This window comes from Anolis sagrei, chromosome 2 (genome assembly GCF_037176765.1).
Source record: "Anolis sagrei isolate rAnoSag1 chromosome 2, rAnoSag1.mat, whole genome shotgun sequence".
NCBI classification, from domain to species: Eukaryota; Metazoa; Chordata; class Lepidosauria; order Squamata; family Dactyloidae; genus Anolis; species Anolis sagrei.
The window spans coordinates 147555914-147573155 of NC_090022.1; the positions used below are offsets into that span (position 1 = coordinate 147555914).

The following is a 17242-nucleotide window of genomic DNA, read 5'->3' on the forward strand; positions in this document are numbered from 1 at the left end:
GAGGTAGTGAGAACCTCTCTACCTCTGAGGATGCTTGCCATAGATGCAGGCGAAACGTCAGGAAATAATGCCTCTAGAACATGGCCATATAGCCCAAAAAAACCCACAAGAACTTAGTGATTCCAGCCATGAAAGCCTTCGACAATACATTCTTCTTGCTGCTATTTTTGCATTCATACCTAAGAAATGAGTCATAGGCCAGGGAGGGTACTGCCCTCCTTGATAGCAATGGTACTATATTCTTAGATGTTTATACTAAAAAGTGTTTCCTTTGGACTGACCCAACAGCTTGCACAATTTTCTTTTGATGTTCAATTTCTTGAAGTCTTGCAGAATATTCTGCACAGAAAAACATGTGTTCTTTGTATTGTCGAAGGCTTTCATGGCCAGAATCACTGGGTTGTTGTAGGTTTTTCAGGCTGTATGTTCTAGAAGCATTCTCTCCTGACTTTTCACCTGCATTTATGGCAGGCATCCTCAGAGGTTGTGAGGAGCTGCCTTGAGTCACCTTCAGGTTTGAGAAAGGTGGGGTAGAAATATCATAAATAAATAAATAACCTCTGAGGATGCCTGCCAGAGATGCAGGCAAAACCTCAGGAGAGAATGCTTCTAGAACATGGCCATACAACAACCCATATGTGTTCTTCATTTGTTTGTTTGCGTAAGAAACATTTGTGTGTATGCAGAAAACAGGGTAGGTTTTTAAAATTTTTAAAAATCAGATATTCTTCATAGAAGAAGCATTTTCCCACATCATTTTAGGATACTTAAATACAGGGAGAATACTGCAGAGGAATATTCCTTTTCACCCACAGAAGGGAGAAAAGTATCACAACTCTTCATTCTCATGTAAAAATAAAATACAGATAGTCCCCGAGTTACAAAAATCAGTCTTACAAATGACCCATAGTTAAGAATGGGGGACCATCCAGACAGGCCCTAAAACATGTGTCCTCCTGCTTTTTCAAGTGGGGCATCCAAATGACACCCCACAGAAAAATGATTGCATTTGCCACAAAGCAGGAAAACTCTGCTTTGCAGCAAATTAATTTGATAGTGGGTTTGATCTGCGCTTTCCAGAAAGGTGCAGGCCGAACCCACTATGGCCGGTGTCTGGACTGCCCCCTCAAAAGTCCTGGACTTCTGAGGGGGCAGTCCAGACACCCCTATCATGTTTTCCAGGCTGATTCAGCTAGGAAAACCGCAAGGGCACAAACCCTCCCCCCCCCCCCACACACAAAACCTTCAGAAATAAAACAAAAACTCGTCGGGGGTCATTTGGGTTCTCCTGACTGAAAGAACATACCAATGACAACCAAAAAAAAGGGGGGGGGGGGGGCGGCGCAATTGCTCCTGGCTCTCTCTTGCTTTTCAGGTCTCATTGGTATAAAATACATCATAATATAAAATCAATAACATATTACATAAACCAGATATATAAATTAAGTAAAAACAACCTCTATGAAATAGATTCAGCAAACTCTAGCTATAACTGTTGATTAAAAAGCCCACACATCAATCAAATTCAACTTAAAAACAAACCTACAGAACCTATCTTCTTCATACCTTGGGGACTGCCTGTATTGAGGAATGTATAATGTAGGGGGAAAAACTGCAAGTTATGCTATTAAAGCTCATATATGGTGAAGATATGATAGGTAGAGCCAGGACTCAGCTACCTTTGTGACTGCATTTTCAAATAGGACAACTTGAAACAACTGTCTATGATTCTGAGAATGAATTGTCACCGATATAGAGGAATTATAGTTGTTGGAAATTTTAATTGCTAATAACCATAGGTCATCAGAATGTAAAAACAAAGAGATTATACAAATATTTGATAATGAAGTTAAAATATAAACATAACATAAACTTTTTAAACATGATTTCTGATATTATTACATTTGCCTGTACAAATTAAAATTTAGAGTAGTAAAGGCAGTAAAAGTCACACTTTTGAGAATGCTTTATAATAATTCATATGGGGGTTTGCTAATACCATTAAGAATAATTCAGCTCTTCTGGTGATACTAGGATATTTGTTAATGAGCAACAAATCTGGGTTTTCGGGGCAGGCCAGCCATTTTTTTTTAAACAGACAACAACCTATGAGTGCCCCCTTTAATTCCATTTGACAAAAGACAACAAAAATATAGTAGAGGAGGTCCAGACTACAGTAACAGTGGCATTCTTAAATTTTTCCACTTGCGACTCCTCTCTGCGCTATAACTTTTTAATTCCAAGCATATAGGTATATAAAAGAAGTGTAAAATCAAATAGTGACAATAGTGATAATAAATCAGCTTTTGCAAGGCTAGCTAAACAGCCTGGTTTTCCTTTTTAGGAAGTACAACTGAAATATTTTCTGCAGAGTCTATTGTAAAACATTGCACATTGTAGTTTACAGATTTGTGTAAATGTCTAAAAGACCCACTAGGTGGCAAAACTTTTACTGTTGTCAAAATTTTCACGACCTCAACATTGAACTAAGGGGACCCCATTTGGGGTTAGGACCCACAGTTGATGCAGTGACATAAACAGTAAGGGAACTTATCTAATTTAATAGACTGACCAGAATTGTGGAAGACATTAGCTGAAACTTTGCTATTGTTAGCTCCCTACTAACAAAGTAATACTATTCTTCCAGTGTACATATATTACAGTCAGGTTCTCAGCAGTAAGCAGTTAGTCCAATAAATTATCTGTACTTTGGGGATATTTCAAAGGGATGCTTAAGTCCTCCTTTAGTGTTGTGGGCTTGTTCCCAACACAGGCCTTTCACAGATGTAGTAGCATGGATAAGTGCAGTAGACATCATTCCATTCTCCGTTGTTCCAGATGTGTGCACAGTCTTCAACTTTGCCATCATCATTGGGCTCCCCTTGTAACCAGTGCCTATGATTGAAGAGCAGTGCTTTACAATAAAATCCCCCATTTTTAAAGACTCTCGGTTGCTTTTACTAGTAGCTGTGGTGGTAATTTCAGTCAGGGCCATTATGCAAGAAAGTGGAGCGAGGAGAGGAGAATAATCTCCATGTGAGTAATTGTGATCCAAATTAATCTCTGAATTTCTACTAGCTCAGTGTGTGTGTGTGTGTGTGTGTGTGTGTGTGTGTGTGTGTTTGAGTGGGTGAGGGAGGAGGTGGCCCCTCCATTTGAACACAACTATGTTTGCTATGGTTTGGTTCCAGGACATCATCTGCATACAACAATAGGGTTATATTGGTGGATGAGATTTTAGGGGGATGTCCATTTGGTAGTGAAACATGGGTGGCCAGGTCATTCAGATATAGGTTAAACAGAATAGGGGCCAGGATGCACCCCTGGTGCACCCCCCTATTTACTTCTATTGGTTTTGAGAGGTTGCCTTGTACTCCACATCTTATTTGTGTTGAAGTGTTTGAATATAAGCTCTTAATTAACCAGAGCAATCTTTTATCAGTTGTGGTCTTCTGTAGTTTTGGCCATAGCAAATTTCTTGGAATAGAGTCAAAGGCAGCTTTTAGATCTATAAACGTGGTAAATAGTCCTTTGTAGGGAGGGGCTTGGTATTGTTCTGCTAGGTGGCTTAACACGATACAATGGTCTATGGTAGACCTCCCTTTTCTAAAGCCTGCCTGTTCCTCAGCTATTACTTTTTCTGAGTCTAACCAGTCTAGAAGCTTGCTATATAAATGGCAAGCATAAAGTTTGCCCACTACCGAGAGTAAACTGATGGGGCGGTAATTCCCTGGATTGTTTTCATCCCCTTTTAAAAATATCGGGATTAGAGTAGATTTTGACCATGAGGCAGGAATTAAGGCTGTGCGGTTGATGTGTGTGAAGAGGGGGGTTAGGAAGGCTGTCCACCATGAGATGTTATTTTTTTAGAAATTCAGGGGGTATTTGATCTGGCCCTGGGGCTTTACCATTTTTAAGTGATGAATCAGACTTTTTATCTCCCTACTGGTCACAGAGGACCATTGTGGTGTGTCTATGGTACCAATGGAGATGACTGCATTTTCTTTCCCCTCCCTTCTGACTGTTTCTTCATTTGATCCATATAGTAAAGTGAAGTATGTTTCCCATACCTGTGCTGGTATATGGCATTTGGGAGATGTTTTCCCAGATCCCAGCATTCCCGTGACCAGGGCCCATAATTGCTTGGAGTTGTTATTTAGGGAAGCATCAATCAGGACATTCCATCTTCTATTTATTTTCCCCCTCTTGTTTCTCACTAACATGGCTTTGTATTGTTTTTTGATAGTATAGTACAATTTAGGGAGATTCTGGGAGTTTTCTGCTCTATAAGATTGATATATTTGATTTAGCTTCTTTCTTAGCCACTTAAATAAAATGGTGAACCCAAACAGAGCCTGAGGATCTATAAAATGGTGGAAGGCAGGGTGTGCCTATGCACCAGCATAGTACTTAGTGTGCACAAAATCGAGGTTTGCTTTTTGGATTTTCCCCTCAAATATTTTTGAGCCATGGCTGGTTGAATCAGTGAATTATGAAGTGTCAACTGTATAATGTATTGTCGAAGGCTTTCATGGCCGGAATCACTGGGTTGTTGTAGGTTTTTTCGGGTGTATGGCCATGGTCTAGAGGCATTCTCTCCTGACATTTCGCCTGCACTTTGGCAAGCATCCTCAGAGGTAGTGAGGCCTCACTACCTCTGAGGATGCTTGCCAAAGTGCAGGCGAAACGTCAGGAGAGAATGCCTCTAGACCATGGCCATACAGCCCGAAAAAAGCTACAACAACCCTGTCAACTGTATATCTTTTTTTTGTACTGAAAACCAAAATTCTAGATGATTTGTGGAAAGAGAACTTAAGGAAGTTTCAGTTACCATCACCATCTTCCTGACCTGGAGGACCCAAGCTTGGTCTTTGTGAAGAAGAAATTAGGACATCAAATGTCAGAATCCAAAGATGCATTATACATTGAGGCTCATGTATTGTACAGTAACATATAGTTCTCTTAATGAGATAGTGACTGAGAGAACCTCAGATAGGACTAGAAAACAAATCAGTGGTAATCATTGCTAGGTTTTTGGTTCTGCCTCTTATAGCCTTCTGATTCATGGTGATGACTCTCCTATCAGTTCACCAGCAACAGAGGAGCACTAACCACCATGGTCTTATTCTAATTCAGTATTTGAGAATTCCCACTGGCAAAGTTTGTATCGGACATAGCTGGCAGATCAATTCTGATGCTTACGTGAAGCCATTGTTGCTGTCTCTGCCATCCACCCATTTCCAGTGATTTTCAACCTCGATGTCACTGAGTCCTATCCAATAACGCTCATTCCTGGTCCTGGTCTGAAGGAAATTCTGAGTGTGAGAGGAACAGAGGGAGAAACAAAACAAATATAATTCTGGCTACATTGACTTCCATGTTTGTCAGAAGATAATAGTTTATGTGAATCTATGTGAATGTATGTGCTGTATGTGAATGTAAATCTTTATATATAGCCGAAATGGCACCATATATATTCATAAGCGAATATATCAGTAGACTTGGAAGCAGTCTATGGCTACCTGATGATTTTACAGCCCTTGAATAGAGTCTGCCTTAAGAAAAAAAAATAAGTTGAGAAAAAAAAAGAATTAAGTCTCTACAGGTACCCACATTTTTTGGTTCCTCCTTCACTCTCCTATAATCCCAACTGTTTCACAGGACAGGGGGAAAAGGACTTCTTGTTGAGGGTGGTGTATATGAGTGTTCCTTCTGATATGTTGTCTCTCTCGTTTAAATTGTACTCTGCCAAGTTTGCCTGACCAAAGGAAGTACTGTATATACTTGAGTATAAGGCTAGTTTTTCAGTCCCTTTTTTAGGCTGAAAAAGCTCCCCTTGGCTTATACTCAAGTCAAATTATTTTACTCTATTATTAGTACTATTTTTATTACATTTATTATTTTACTCTATTTAGTATTACATTTACATTATTCTACTCTATTATTAATATTATTATTATATTTATTATTTTACTCTATTATTATTACATTTACATTATTTTACTCTATTATTACATGTATTATCTTACTCTATTATTATTATTACATTTACATTATTTTACTCTATCATCATTATTACATGCATTATTTTACTCTATTTATTATTATTATTACATTTACATTATTTTACTCTATTATTATTACATGTATTATTTTACTCTATATTATTGTTTTTATTACATTTATTATTTTACTCTTTTATTACTGTTATTATTACATTTACATTATTCTACTCTATTATTATTATTATTATTAACACAACAAGGTTAGTACACAGCAAAACGGATCACTATGCTGACTGTTGTATTGGATCATACGCCGGACGCTTCCCAAGTGTCTAGAACTGTGTGATGTATCAGTGAATAATGCGTGCAGATACGAGTAGGGTGGCCTTTTGCAGCTGACAGATGGTAATTTTGTCAGCGCCGATTGTGTTTAAGTGCAGGCCAAGGTCTTTAGGCACTGCACCCAGTGTGCCGATCACCACTAGGAACATCTTTACTGGTTTGTGCCAGAGTCTTTGCAGTTCGATCTTTAAATCCTCATATTGTGTCAGCTTTTCCAGTTGTTTCTCTTCGATCCTGCTGTCGCCTGCGATTGCAACATCGACGAACTATATTTGGTTTTTTAACATCATAATCATCGTCATCATTATTATTATTGGAAAGATATGTAAGCACATTTACAGTGAAGGTTAGAATAATAATTTAATCAGAGTTGGACAGTCTTATCTTAAACTAGCTTGGGGACCCGGCGTTGCCCGGGTTATTAGAGAAAGTGGGTTATGGCGGTTCTGTATGCCGAGTTTGGTCTGTATTGGTCTTTGGATAATGGCTGCATTATTTTCAGGAAGTGAGTGAAGGTACTTGAAGTCCCTTCATTCATGGCCCATCCTCCTCCAAACAGCAGCAGGATATAGAGTGGGTCATGGGGGCTCTGTGTGCCAAGTTTGGTCTTTATCAGTCATTAGATGAGGGTGGCAGTGGTGTCAGTAAGTGAGTGAAGGTACTGCAAGTCCCATCATCCACTGTCAAATTCTTCCAAACCGCACCAGGATGTAGAGTGGGTCATGCTGGGTCTCTGTGTAAATTGTGGTCCTGATCCATCATTGTTGGCAGTTGTAATGGTCTTAGGAAGGGAGTGCAGGTATTGCAAGTCCCATCGTCCATGGTGCACCCTCCTTCAAACTGCACCTGGATGTAATGCGTCATGGAGACTCAGTGTGCCAAGTTTGGTCCTTATCGGTAATTGGATGAGCGTTGCAGTGGTCTCAGGAATTGCGCAAAAATACTGCAAGTCCCATAATCCATGGTCTATCCCCAGCCAAACACACACCAGGAGGTAAAGTGGGTCATGAGAGGTCTATGTGGCAAGTTTGGTCCTGATCAGACATTGGATGAGGTTAACAGCGGTCTCAGAATGTGAGTGATGGTACTGTAAGTCCCATCATCCAAAGTCGATCCTCCTTCAAACTGCAGCAGGATGCAGAGTGGGTCATGGGGGCTCTGTGTGCCAAGTTTGATCTTGATCAGACATTAGATGAGGGTTGCAGCTGTCTTGGGAAGGGAGTGGTGGTACTTCAAGTCCCATCATCCATGGTCTGTCCTCCTCAAAAGTGCACCAGGATGTAGAGTGGGTCATGGGGACTCTGTGTGCCAAGTTTGGTCTTGATCAGTCATTGGCAAGGATCTCAGTGGTCTCAGGAAGTGAGTGAAGTGACTGCAAGTCCCATCATCCATTTTCAAATTCTTCCAAACCGCACCAGGATGTAGAGTGGATTATGCGGGCTCTCTGTGTAAATTGTGGTCCTGATCCATCATTGTTGGTAGTTATAATGGTTTTAGGAAGGGAGTGCAGGTATTGCAAGTCCCATCATCCATGGTGCATCTTCCTCCAAGCCACACCAGGATGTAGAGTGGGTCATGGAGAATCAGTGTGCCAAGTTTGGTCTTTATCGGTAATTGGATGAGGGTTGCAGTGGTCTCAAGAATTGAGCAATGGTACTGCAAGTCCCATAATCCATGGTCCATCCCCGACCAAACCACACCAGGACGTAAAGTGGGTCATGAGAGGTCTATGTGCCAAGTTTGGTCCTGATCAGTCATTGGATGAGGTTAGCAGCGGTCTCAGAATGTGAGTGATGGTACTGCAAGTCCCATCATCCATGGTTCATAGTCCTCCAAACTGCAGTAGGATGTCGAGTGGGTGATGGGGGCTCTGTGTGCCTATTTCGGTCTGTATTGGGAGTGTTCTGACCCAGCCCCCGGCCTTTCCTTTCCTCTCTTTCTCATCTCGGAATGTTGGATTTGAGGCTGGCCAATCAGAGACCATATGCAAATTTCTTTCTGTCATGCCCCATTTCTGCCATGAGCCCTCTTCTCCACCAGGGGCTCCTATTGATGCTGGCCAATCAGAGACCATATGCAAATAGCTCCACAGCGGCAGCCAATCAGAATCTTGGAACTTTCAGGCTAGCCAATCGGAAAGCTGCCACAAACACGTCCGCCCTCCACACTTCTGCCCTTCCACTACAAACACTCTCTTTTATTATATATACAGATTACAGTTTTATGTAAATATTCAAAAACATGTAACCTACTGATGCTCAATTAATGTAATTTTATTATTTTATTTACCAGTAGCTGCTGCATTTCTCACCCTCGGCTTATATTTGAGTGACTACGTTTTCCCAGTTTTTTGTGGTAAAATTAGATGCCTCGGCTTATACTCGAGTATATATGGTACATCCCCCCCCCTTTACCTGTTCAGCCATATTCTCCACGATGGCCAAGCGAGAACGCATGTCTTCACATTGATGCTTAGCCTGCGTCCAGGAAGCTTTCTGCAGGGAGAAGTAGTAACATTTTCCATTGCAGTACTCCCATTCTCTAGAGTTGGGACCACATGGGAACACTGGGCAAAGGAAAATAGATGTTAGTGCTTGAAGCAAGGTGAAAAAATATAGAGTGATTGCCCCTCAAATATTCTTGGAAGTTATGACCTTCAGTTGTAGCTAGTCCACCAGATTCAGTATCTGTGAGCTAGAAATAGTTCTTCCCAGTTAAATTTTAAGTCAGATTCTTAGGATCCCACCAGGGTGGATGTGCCCTGTGTCACACACCCAGATCTAAACAGGGTCTGAAAATAGTGGACAAATGGAGCCACAGTGTAGTTGTGGTGTATCTCTAACTCAGACTAACCAACTTGCATGCCTGGGATGTAGCTAAGCAGTGCAAAGCCAGGAGAGATCTCTCTTGTTGGATTTCGGGCAACATTCTCTATGAAATTCTCAAGCCACGGTCTAGTGCTATTGAGGATGTTTTTACAGTGCCATTTAATGCAGTATAGAGTCATACTAGCCTGTGTGTGTGTCCACATAATGTATATGGGTTGATGCACATTAACCCAGGGTAAACTGCTCAATGTAGCTACACCCTGGATTAAAAAAAATAATACAAGGAAGCTCCAAATTCTGCAGCATAATTTAGGCCTTCCCCTATGTTGACGCAGTGGGGACATTGATCCTGGATTCCTGTATAGGACCCAAGCTTGATGCCCCCACAGTCATTGTGTGCTTCCTGGGCTCAGGTAGCCTAGGGAGGTGAGGTAGCTGTTTGTCCTTCGACCTAGCACCCCTATACTTTTGCAAGACAGAAAAATGGCACGCATCCTTACTTACTGCCTTTTTACTTCCTGTTTGCTGCCATGTGGCTGAGCCAGGCATCTTAAGAGGAGCAGGAGGGAGGCTTGATTCTCCCAAGCTGCTGTGCTCAGCGACATGGCAACAACCAGGAAGTAAACAGGCAATAAATGGGGTAGATGTTGTTTTTCCGTCTTTTGGAAGGGGAAAACAAAGATGCTGAAATGTGTGGAAACTGGCCATATTCCTAACTGGCTTTAGCATGACTCAGATGTGGGGCTACTGTCCTATTGCTGAGGCATTTGAGAGTTCAATTGTCTAGCTATAATGCAGCCAGTTAGGAAGTTTTGAAAACTTGCAAATTAAATAACTGAGTACTGCCAGGTGCCCTTTCCTGCTTTAACTAGGCATAAATTGGAGAATCTAGTCCCAATGCCTTCTATGTTGACCATCAGAGACTTTTGGATATCTGCTGATGCTGAGTTGAAGACTTGCATTCAGAATCATGTTCAGGCTTTTGTTTTGGGAGCTTCATTTTCAGGTCATTCAGGTCTGATGAAAGCGTTGTTCCTAAAATTGAGAAGGGAGGAAAGAAGGGAGTGTCAGAATTTTAGAGTAGAAATGCAAATGAATAAATAACTTGTCTCCTTCCTTTTTGGGACATATCTTGAAAATAATAAATATAGATAAATGCATATATGAAGATATAAATAAATATACAAGTATTATTTTGCAATGGAATTAAAATAGCAATATAATTGATTTCATGTAGTCTGATGAGACATGAGCACTCTTTGGCAGAGAAGGCTAAAGACCTTGTAAAACTACCTGTAGAACTGACTGCTTCCATGTAAGCATTCAATATTTGTGTTGCAACTCAGGATAGATTCACCTTGCTTAAGACACCACCACACACCAAGGCTGTAGGTTTTGTAGTTTATTGAGAAAAAGCAAAATCAAAGCAGAGAAATAAAGATGCGGAAGTTCAATAGGCAAAACAGAGTCTTAAATGCCAAGGCAAAGTTCCCAAAATCCAAAGGCAAATAACATGAAGCATAGTCCTTTAGCATTGGTCAAACAAGAGTCCATGGCAGCAAGACAAGGTCTCCAAAAATCAGGGCCAAAATCAAAGTTCCCAAAAGCCAGAAGCTTTCAGCAAAAGCCAAGGTATTTCTACAGAAGTTAACAGGGTATAAGCATCATTGGACTGACAAAGAATGCCTTTCGACCAGATCATTAAATATGTTCTCCCAACATGAAAGCATTAAGTTGACCTCTAGCTTCACGTTTGTTCGCAAGGCGTGCGCTTCTGCGAACTCTTAATTGTAAATGGTCCTCTCTAATCAACTCTCCACTATCTTCAAGGCCGGAGAGCTCATTATCTTGGCCCTGCTGGGCCTGGTCACCCTGGGAACCAAGAGGCCTTGAGTTCCCAGAAGGAGCTTCCACCTGGAGCTGCGAAGTTTCACTATCTTTATCTAAAGCCACATTCCTTTTTCTGGGGAACAGAAATGCTGTCTCTTCTTCAGAATCAACAATGTCTGCTTCATCTGCCTCATTAACTGGAACATTTTTAGAAATCTGTAGCCCATCATCCTCCTCGTCCTGAGGAAACTCAGGCTCAGAAAACTCAGGCTCAGACTGAACCACAACAATTTGCCTTTTATGTTATTAGCCACTCTGAGTCCCGTATTAGGAGATGGGGCAGGATATAAATAAAGCATTATTATTATCATCATTATTGTTGTCATTATCGTTGTTGTTGTTGTTGTTGTTGTTATTGTTGTTATTATTATTATTATTTTATTATTTTATCCTGCAGATGTTATGCTTTAAGGATTTCGGGGGGGGGGGGTAAGGAGGAAGGTAGAAAGGACCTTTCATTTAGACATGTCATGCTGTCTAAATTCTATCTTCCTCCTTACCCCCCCTCGAAATCCTATAACTTTCATACTGTTTCTTTCATCATCTTTCTTATCAGAAACATCAATTAAAGACTTAACAATGGAATACACATATAGCACCTTTTGACTAGTACCACTAAGAGATCCCTCCATCTAGGGGTAATATCTGAAGTGATGGCTAAAATCTCAAAACATCATATAATTTCCCTTTTAATCAAAATGCTTTGACACTACAATCTCTGATAGTGCTCTGCATACACACACACACACACACCAGATAGCCTTACTAATAACTATGGATCAACTGTCATACCAGTTTGCAATTTAATTATTTGGATTCTTTTTCTTTAAACAGGCTCACAGTAGCTGGGATCTATTTGAAATTAGTGTTGTTGTTGTTGTTGTTTTTTTTAAATGCTGCCCATGATTTTTCTTGATTTTTTACTTAAGTAAGATGCCCAATGCCTTTTCAGGTAGGATTCTTTGATCCTTGCCAAGGATGTAGATTGAAGGTGCAGTCATTAAAAAAATAAAAACAAGCGTATTAATGCAAACTAAATAATACTAAACAGAAGCAATGCACTCTGCACACAGAACCAAAGCCAAGAAATCCCTTTATTTGCAGATGAAATCTTTTGGATGCTAAGGAGAGAAAATATAAAAGTCACGTACCTTTGGAAAGAGCTACAATCATGAAGATAGTGCTCAGTAGTAAAGAGACCACCAACATCACATAGACATGGAAGTTAGGCCTCTGGGTGTATTGAAGAAAATGATTTTCTTTAAAAAATAAAAGAGGAAAGGTGAAGGAGACAGCAGCAAACCCCATCTGTTACCATTGGGAACCATGAAAATATCTTCAGCTTGATTGAAACACTAGTGTTATTCCAAATATACAGCCTCCAATTTTATTTCGTGTCAGGAGCGACTTGGGAAACTGCAGGTTGCTTCTGGTGTGAGAGAATTGGCGATCTGCAAGGACATTGCCCAGGAGACGCCAGGGTGTTTTTTGATGTTCTACTTTTCTTGTGGGAGGCTTCTCTCATGTCGCCGCATGGGGAGCTGTAGCTCACAGAGGGAGCTCATCTGCGCTCTCCCCGATTTGAACTTCCCACCTGTCAGTCTTCAGTCCTGCTGGCACAAGGGTTTAACCCATTGCACCACCAGGGGCTCCTCCCACAATAAGTAAATGAATATAAAAGGAGCAAAGGTCAATAGATAGCAGAATATAAATCGTATGTGACTTTATTTTCCTATCTCTCCATCTTCTCTGACACTAAATACTTGATTCATACATTTTTATGCAGTTACTCAAACAATGGTCAAAATATGAATGACTCTGTTGTTGTTCTGTGCCTCCAAGCTGATATTCACTTATGGCAACCCCCTCCTAACGCTTTCCTAACTGGAAGTATTAAGAGGAATCCTCCCGCCATTATGTTCTTCTAAGGCTGAGAGAGCATGGCTTGTCCAGGGGCACCCAGTTATTTCTGTTCTGCAGAGTCATACTCTCCATTGCTCAAACCACTTGTACACATTGGCTTTTTGAACCTTATTCAGCGAGAAGTGTGGAGATCTGTATCAATTGAACCAAAGATAAACCAGCCCTTCTAGTGCCTGTTTTGAGCAAATTTTCTCCAGTGCACTTACTATGGCATTGACCATACACCAGTGCAGCCCTTGCCATCCAACTAGGTAAATTTGACATATATGATATCAGAGAATTTTTGTGGTTCACTTTCTTAAGGCTCTTGCTGTGCATGTAGGTCATTACCCATTTGTGCCATAGTTGCTGCCTGGTTGATCTGTAAGGAAGGACTAGGATAGTCAAGGACACATTTCCAAAAGTGAAAACCAAAGAAGGCCTAAATTTGAATTATTTATTTTATTTTATTTTATTTACTGCATTTATATACTGCTTTCCTCACCCCTGAGGGGAACTCAAAGTCATTTCCAACATAATAACGGCAAAATTTGATGCTGTACATACATGTGAAAACCAAAACATAATTTCTAGACTATAACATGTACTATAAATTAAGAACATTAACCATATTACACATATCAGCATAAAACAACATATACATTAAAATTGAATAATTAAAACAAATAAATTAAAATAGTTATTTTAAAAATGTGCATATGCTAGGTACATTTTTAGAAATGGTTATTACAGTTTAAATAGGAATGTAATGTGTCCCAATATAGCCAGAAGGACTGTAGCCAAATGATTGGCATAACTGTACATTCTATTGTCTAGGAACTATGTGTGGATGGATAATTTCAGGGCTTTTATTCATCTTTAACCAATGTGGACCAGTCTTTTTTTCACCCAGAAACATTGCATTGATAGATTAATGTTCCATGTAAGGATACACACTTACCATTTGATTTACTGATTCCATTCTCTCTATTATCTCGTTTCCAAAATTAAATCAAATTTAAAATGATTGTTTGTCTATGTGTACAAAGAGATGTGTCCCTCTAAAGTTAATTCACAAATACCTAAAACCTTCAGCTACTAAGAATGACAAAATTATTTTTACCTTTATTAATTTGGAAGTCATCTTGAAACTTTTCATCCTCCATCTTGTGGGGAGGGGAGAATGAGGGGCAATTGGCTGTAGAAGTCCTTTCTTGCGGATGTTGATTTTATAAAACAGGGACTTTGCAATTTACCTTCTCTGTTCCACGACAATGGTTAATCTATAACTTGAAAAGGGGGACAGGCTTCATCCCTTCTCCTCTGCCTTCAGGCCACCAGGCTTTTGAACTATGGTTCAAAGGGAATTCTTGGGAAATCTGGCAATGACTTTTTTGCTTATGCAAAAATTTTATTGGCCAGAAACCATAAAGTAAGCAGCAGTAAGCAGCATTACATATGTATCCCCTACATCTCTGTCATAATTTTAGAGAATCATGACACCTTAGAGTTGGAAGCAGATGTAAGGGCTTTGTTGTCCAAGCAGCTTCTAACCAGGAAAATACCGGCAATCCCCAAGTTACAAACAACCAACTTGCATATGACTTATAGTTAAGAAGGGGGGCGGGATGAGACAAGAAGTGAGAAAAATCTATCCCTAGAAAGGGAAATTCACTCCTGGAAGAGTTATCTTTGGAAAAAGGTGTCTCAACTGAAGCTTTATAACGAATAGTTGTTTCTGCAACAAGTCAAAATTGTCAAAATCCAGTTATGACAGGGACAGAAAGTGAGGTGAAATCTTTTGAACATGGGCAAAAGAAATTCTTTTGTAACATGGGGACTACCTGTATACTCAAATGGCCATGATCCAACTTCTGCCTACAGACCTTCAAAGAAGGAGGTCATGGTTTCTAATCTCACTTGCCTTTTCCAACTATGGGAAGAAGCCCTTGAACATTTCACTCCTTGAGCCTGCTTGTTGCCTGTTATACCATTTCCAGCTGTGCCATCTCTTTGCCCAGTCGCTGGTTGTCAGTACAGAGTGGTACACACAGCACTGGGTGAAATTGTTAAAAGCTCAATAGGGCATATGTATGCCAAACCGTAAATGGCGTGATACCAAGATATTCTAAAGAAGCCACTTTTTCCTGAACTGGAACATTTATTGGTATTTCTAACGTCCTCCCTGCTTTCAGCAACATAGTCAGAAATGAATGTAGAAGATGAAGGTCTGGATTATTTTATAACATTGCCTGCCCCCCTGCCCCCAAGTGTACTGTCTCCAAGAGATATTACACCAGTGTTGTTGCCTCTATTTCATTTGGCTTTTGTCTGGTTTTTAAAATTAATATTAATATTGTTTGTTAAATCCTTTGGATACTCTTTTAAGAACCAAAAGGCAATATGGACTTATAGGCAATTATTTAGCTCCTAGCTAGTATAGCGGAACCTAAGTTGCACGCTGTTGCATTATAATGGTCAAAACTTTTTAAAGTCTTGATGAACAATTATAATATCAATTCCTATCTTCAGTTCCCCATTATTCCCAATTATGCATTCATGTAACAAAATTAGGTTTTCACCATCCTAAAACTTGTTTATTTATTGAATTGATGGATGGATAGATATTTATATTTATATTTTTTTCTTTCTCCTCCGACAGGAGTCAAAGCAACAAACAATTATTTTAAATGGAAATTAGCTAAATGTTTAATTCCAAAGATTTAGTTGAACTATACAATTAAAAGTAGATAATCAAATTAGTTTAAAATATATTGTAAATATAGTAAAGCATACCATAATTTAAAACATAACGTAAGATGCAAAAGTTAGGAAGCAGGAACTTCTGAAGGAGTTATCTTTTTAATAGTGGAACTGGATCAACTTCTTAGGTGAAAGGTTGTAAAACAATACCTATTCCATCATAGACTTCCTTGAACAACAGTTTCCTCTTGATTGTAGTCTTGAATCATTGCTTCTTATTTGGTTCAGATTTCTGCCTTGGTCCTGGACTAGCTATGTAATTCTTTGCTAATTTTCTCCTCAGAGGAAGCAAAGAGTAATTTCAACAATTTTCTTCCCATTTCAAGAACTGCTCCAGAATTTGCAGTTTTTGAAGATAATTCGTAGCTTGGGACTTATACTGTGCAAAATTCACATATAGTGTTTTGGTGTGGAAAATGACATTTTCTAGAAAATATTATTTTTTTGTACAAAACATCTACATGAGAACATTGTATAGAATCAGTCCTGAACTGCAAAGACTCTGATCAGTTCTTTTCCCTAGGGTTTCACAATGCTTGAGAAAACCCATTTTATTATTATTATCTTTTCTAACACATTTTCTACCCTCTTCCTTGACCCTGGGTGACCTATGACATTTGGGTGGTGGGGCGAAATGCCATCCACCCCCAAAGCTGAGAATGAAATTGAAAGGCCCACAAAACACCTTTCTCTGCCTCTGGCATGAAAACACAATGACAAAGAAGTCATTTTTGTAAAAAACCCCAAAAAACAACAACACTCAAATAATCTGCTGCCTGTCCCAGCTGGTTGCTTCCCCACACTAAACATTGTATGGATCCTTGCCTTTTATTTTCTCATTCAGTTCAGATTTTTGCCTTGTTCTGTGGCCCACCTGAGTAGGAAGTTGCCAAGACTCCTGTCCACAAAACTTGGAACTTTATGATGTCACAAGTGGAACTCGGTGATCTCATGGGGTTGCCAGCTCTTGCTGGAGCAAAGTGAGAAGGCTTGAGGAATAAAGGAGAGGGGGGGGGGGGCTGAAGAGAAACACCCCCCTTGCATTTTGGAGATGACAGATAAGTTTCTTTTCCAAAGTTATCCCCTTTCATTCCCCAAAATGCAGTGGGGGGGATATTCTCTTCCTAGGAATCACTGTCTCCTAAGTTATTGACAATGTAACAGCAGTACTTATGGTGCTCTGCCGTGATACATGCCTGAAACAAGAAACCATGGATAAGGGTGAATCCTTGTGAATGAATTTTGTCAGAAGTTACCATAAAAATAAACTGGAGGACACAAACAAAATCTAGAGAATGCTTATTTTGTTGTATGCAGATAATTTGAAACTATGGGTACCTGTTCTGTGGATACAGGATCATAGTATATTGCAAATAAGAATGTAGGGCTTGAACTAGTCAATAAAACAGAGATTGAAGAGAGCACTGTCCTTGGAAAACAAGGCTATCTATCCATCCAAACAGCAAGCCACTATTTCTGCCTAATGCTTTGCATAGAAACTGTTGGTTCAAT

At 39.8% G+C, this 17242-nt stretch overlaps 1 protein-coding gene across 1 annotated transcript; it reads right to left on the reverse strand.

Moving 5' to 3' along the window:
* Positions 1–1738: 1738 nt before the first annotated feature.
* Positions 1739–14419, reverse strand: LOC132768186 (hepatic lectin-like). The gene is made up of 6 exons (XM_060763849.2): positions 14091–14419; positions 12217–12324; positions 10136–10210; positions 8762–8913; positions 5203–5315; positions 1739–2895 (listed from the first exon to the last, which is right to left on the reverse strand). The coding sequence occupies exons 1-6, from the start codon at positions 14131–14133 to the stop codon at positions 2745–2747; spliced, it is 642 nt and encodes a 213-aa protein (XP_060619832.2). The 5' UTR covers positions 14134–14419; the 3' UTR covers positions 1739–2744.
* Between the last annotated feature and the right edge of the window lie 2823 nt (positions 14420–17242).

Bases quoted from the DNA above. Each gene is read 5' to 3' on its own strand.
- LOC132768186 (XM_060763849.2), bottom strand. From the start codon at position 14,133: ATGGAGGATGAAAAGTTTCAAGATGACTTCCAAATTAATAAAG. The intron at 12,325-14,090 runs GTAAAAATAATT...TATTTTTTAAAG, and splicing joins TGACTTCCAAATTAATAAAG to AAAATCATTTTCTTCAATAC. The intron at 10,211-12,216 runs GTACGTGACTTT...TCTCAATTTTAG, and splicing joins GATTGTAGCTCTTTCCAAAG to GAACAACGCTTTCATCAGAC.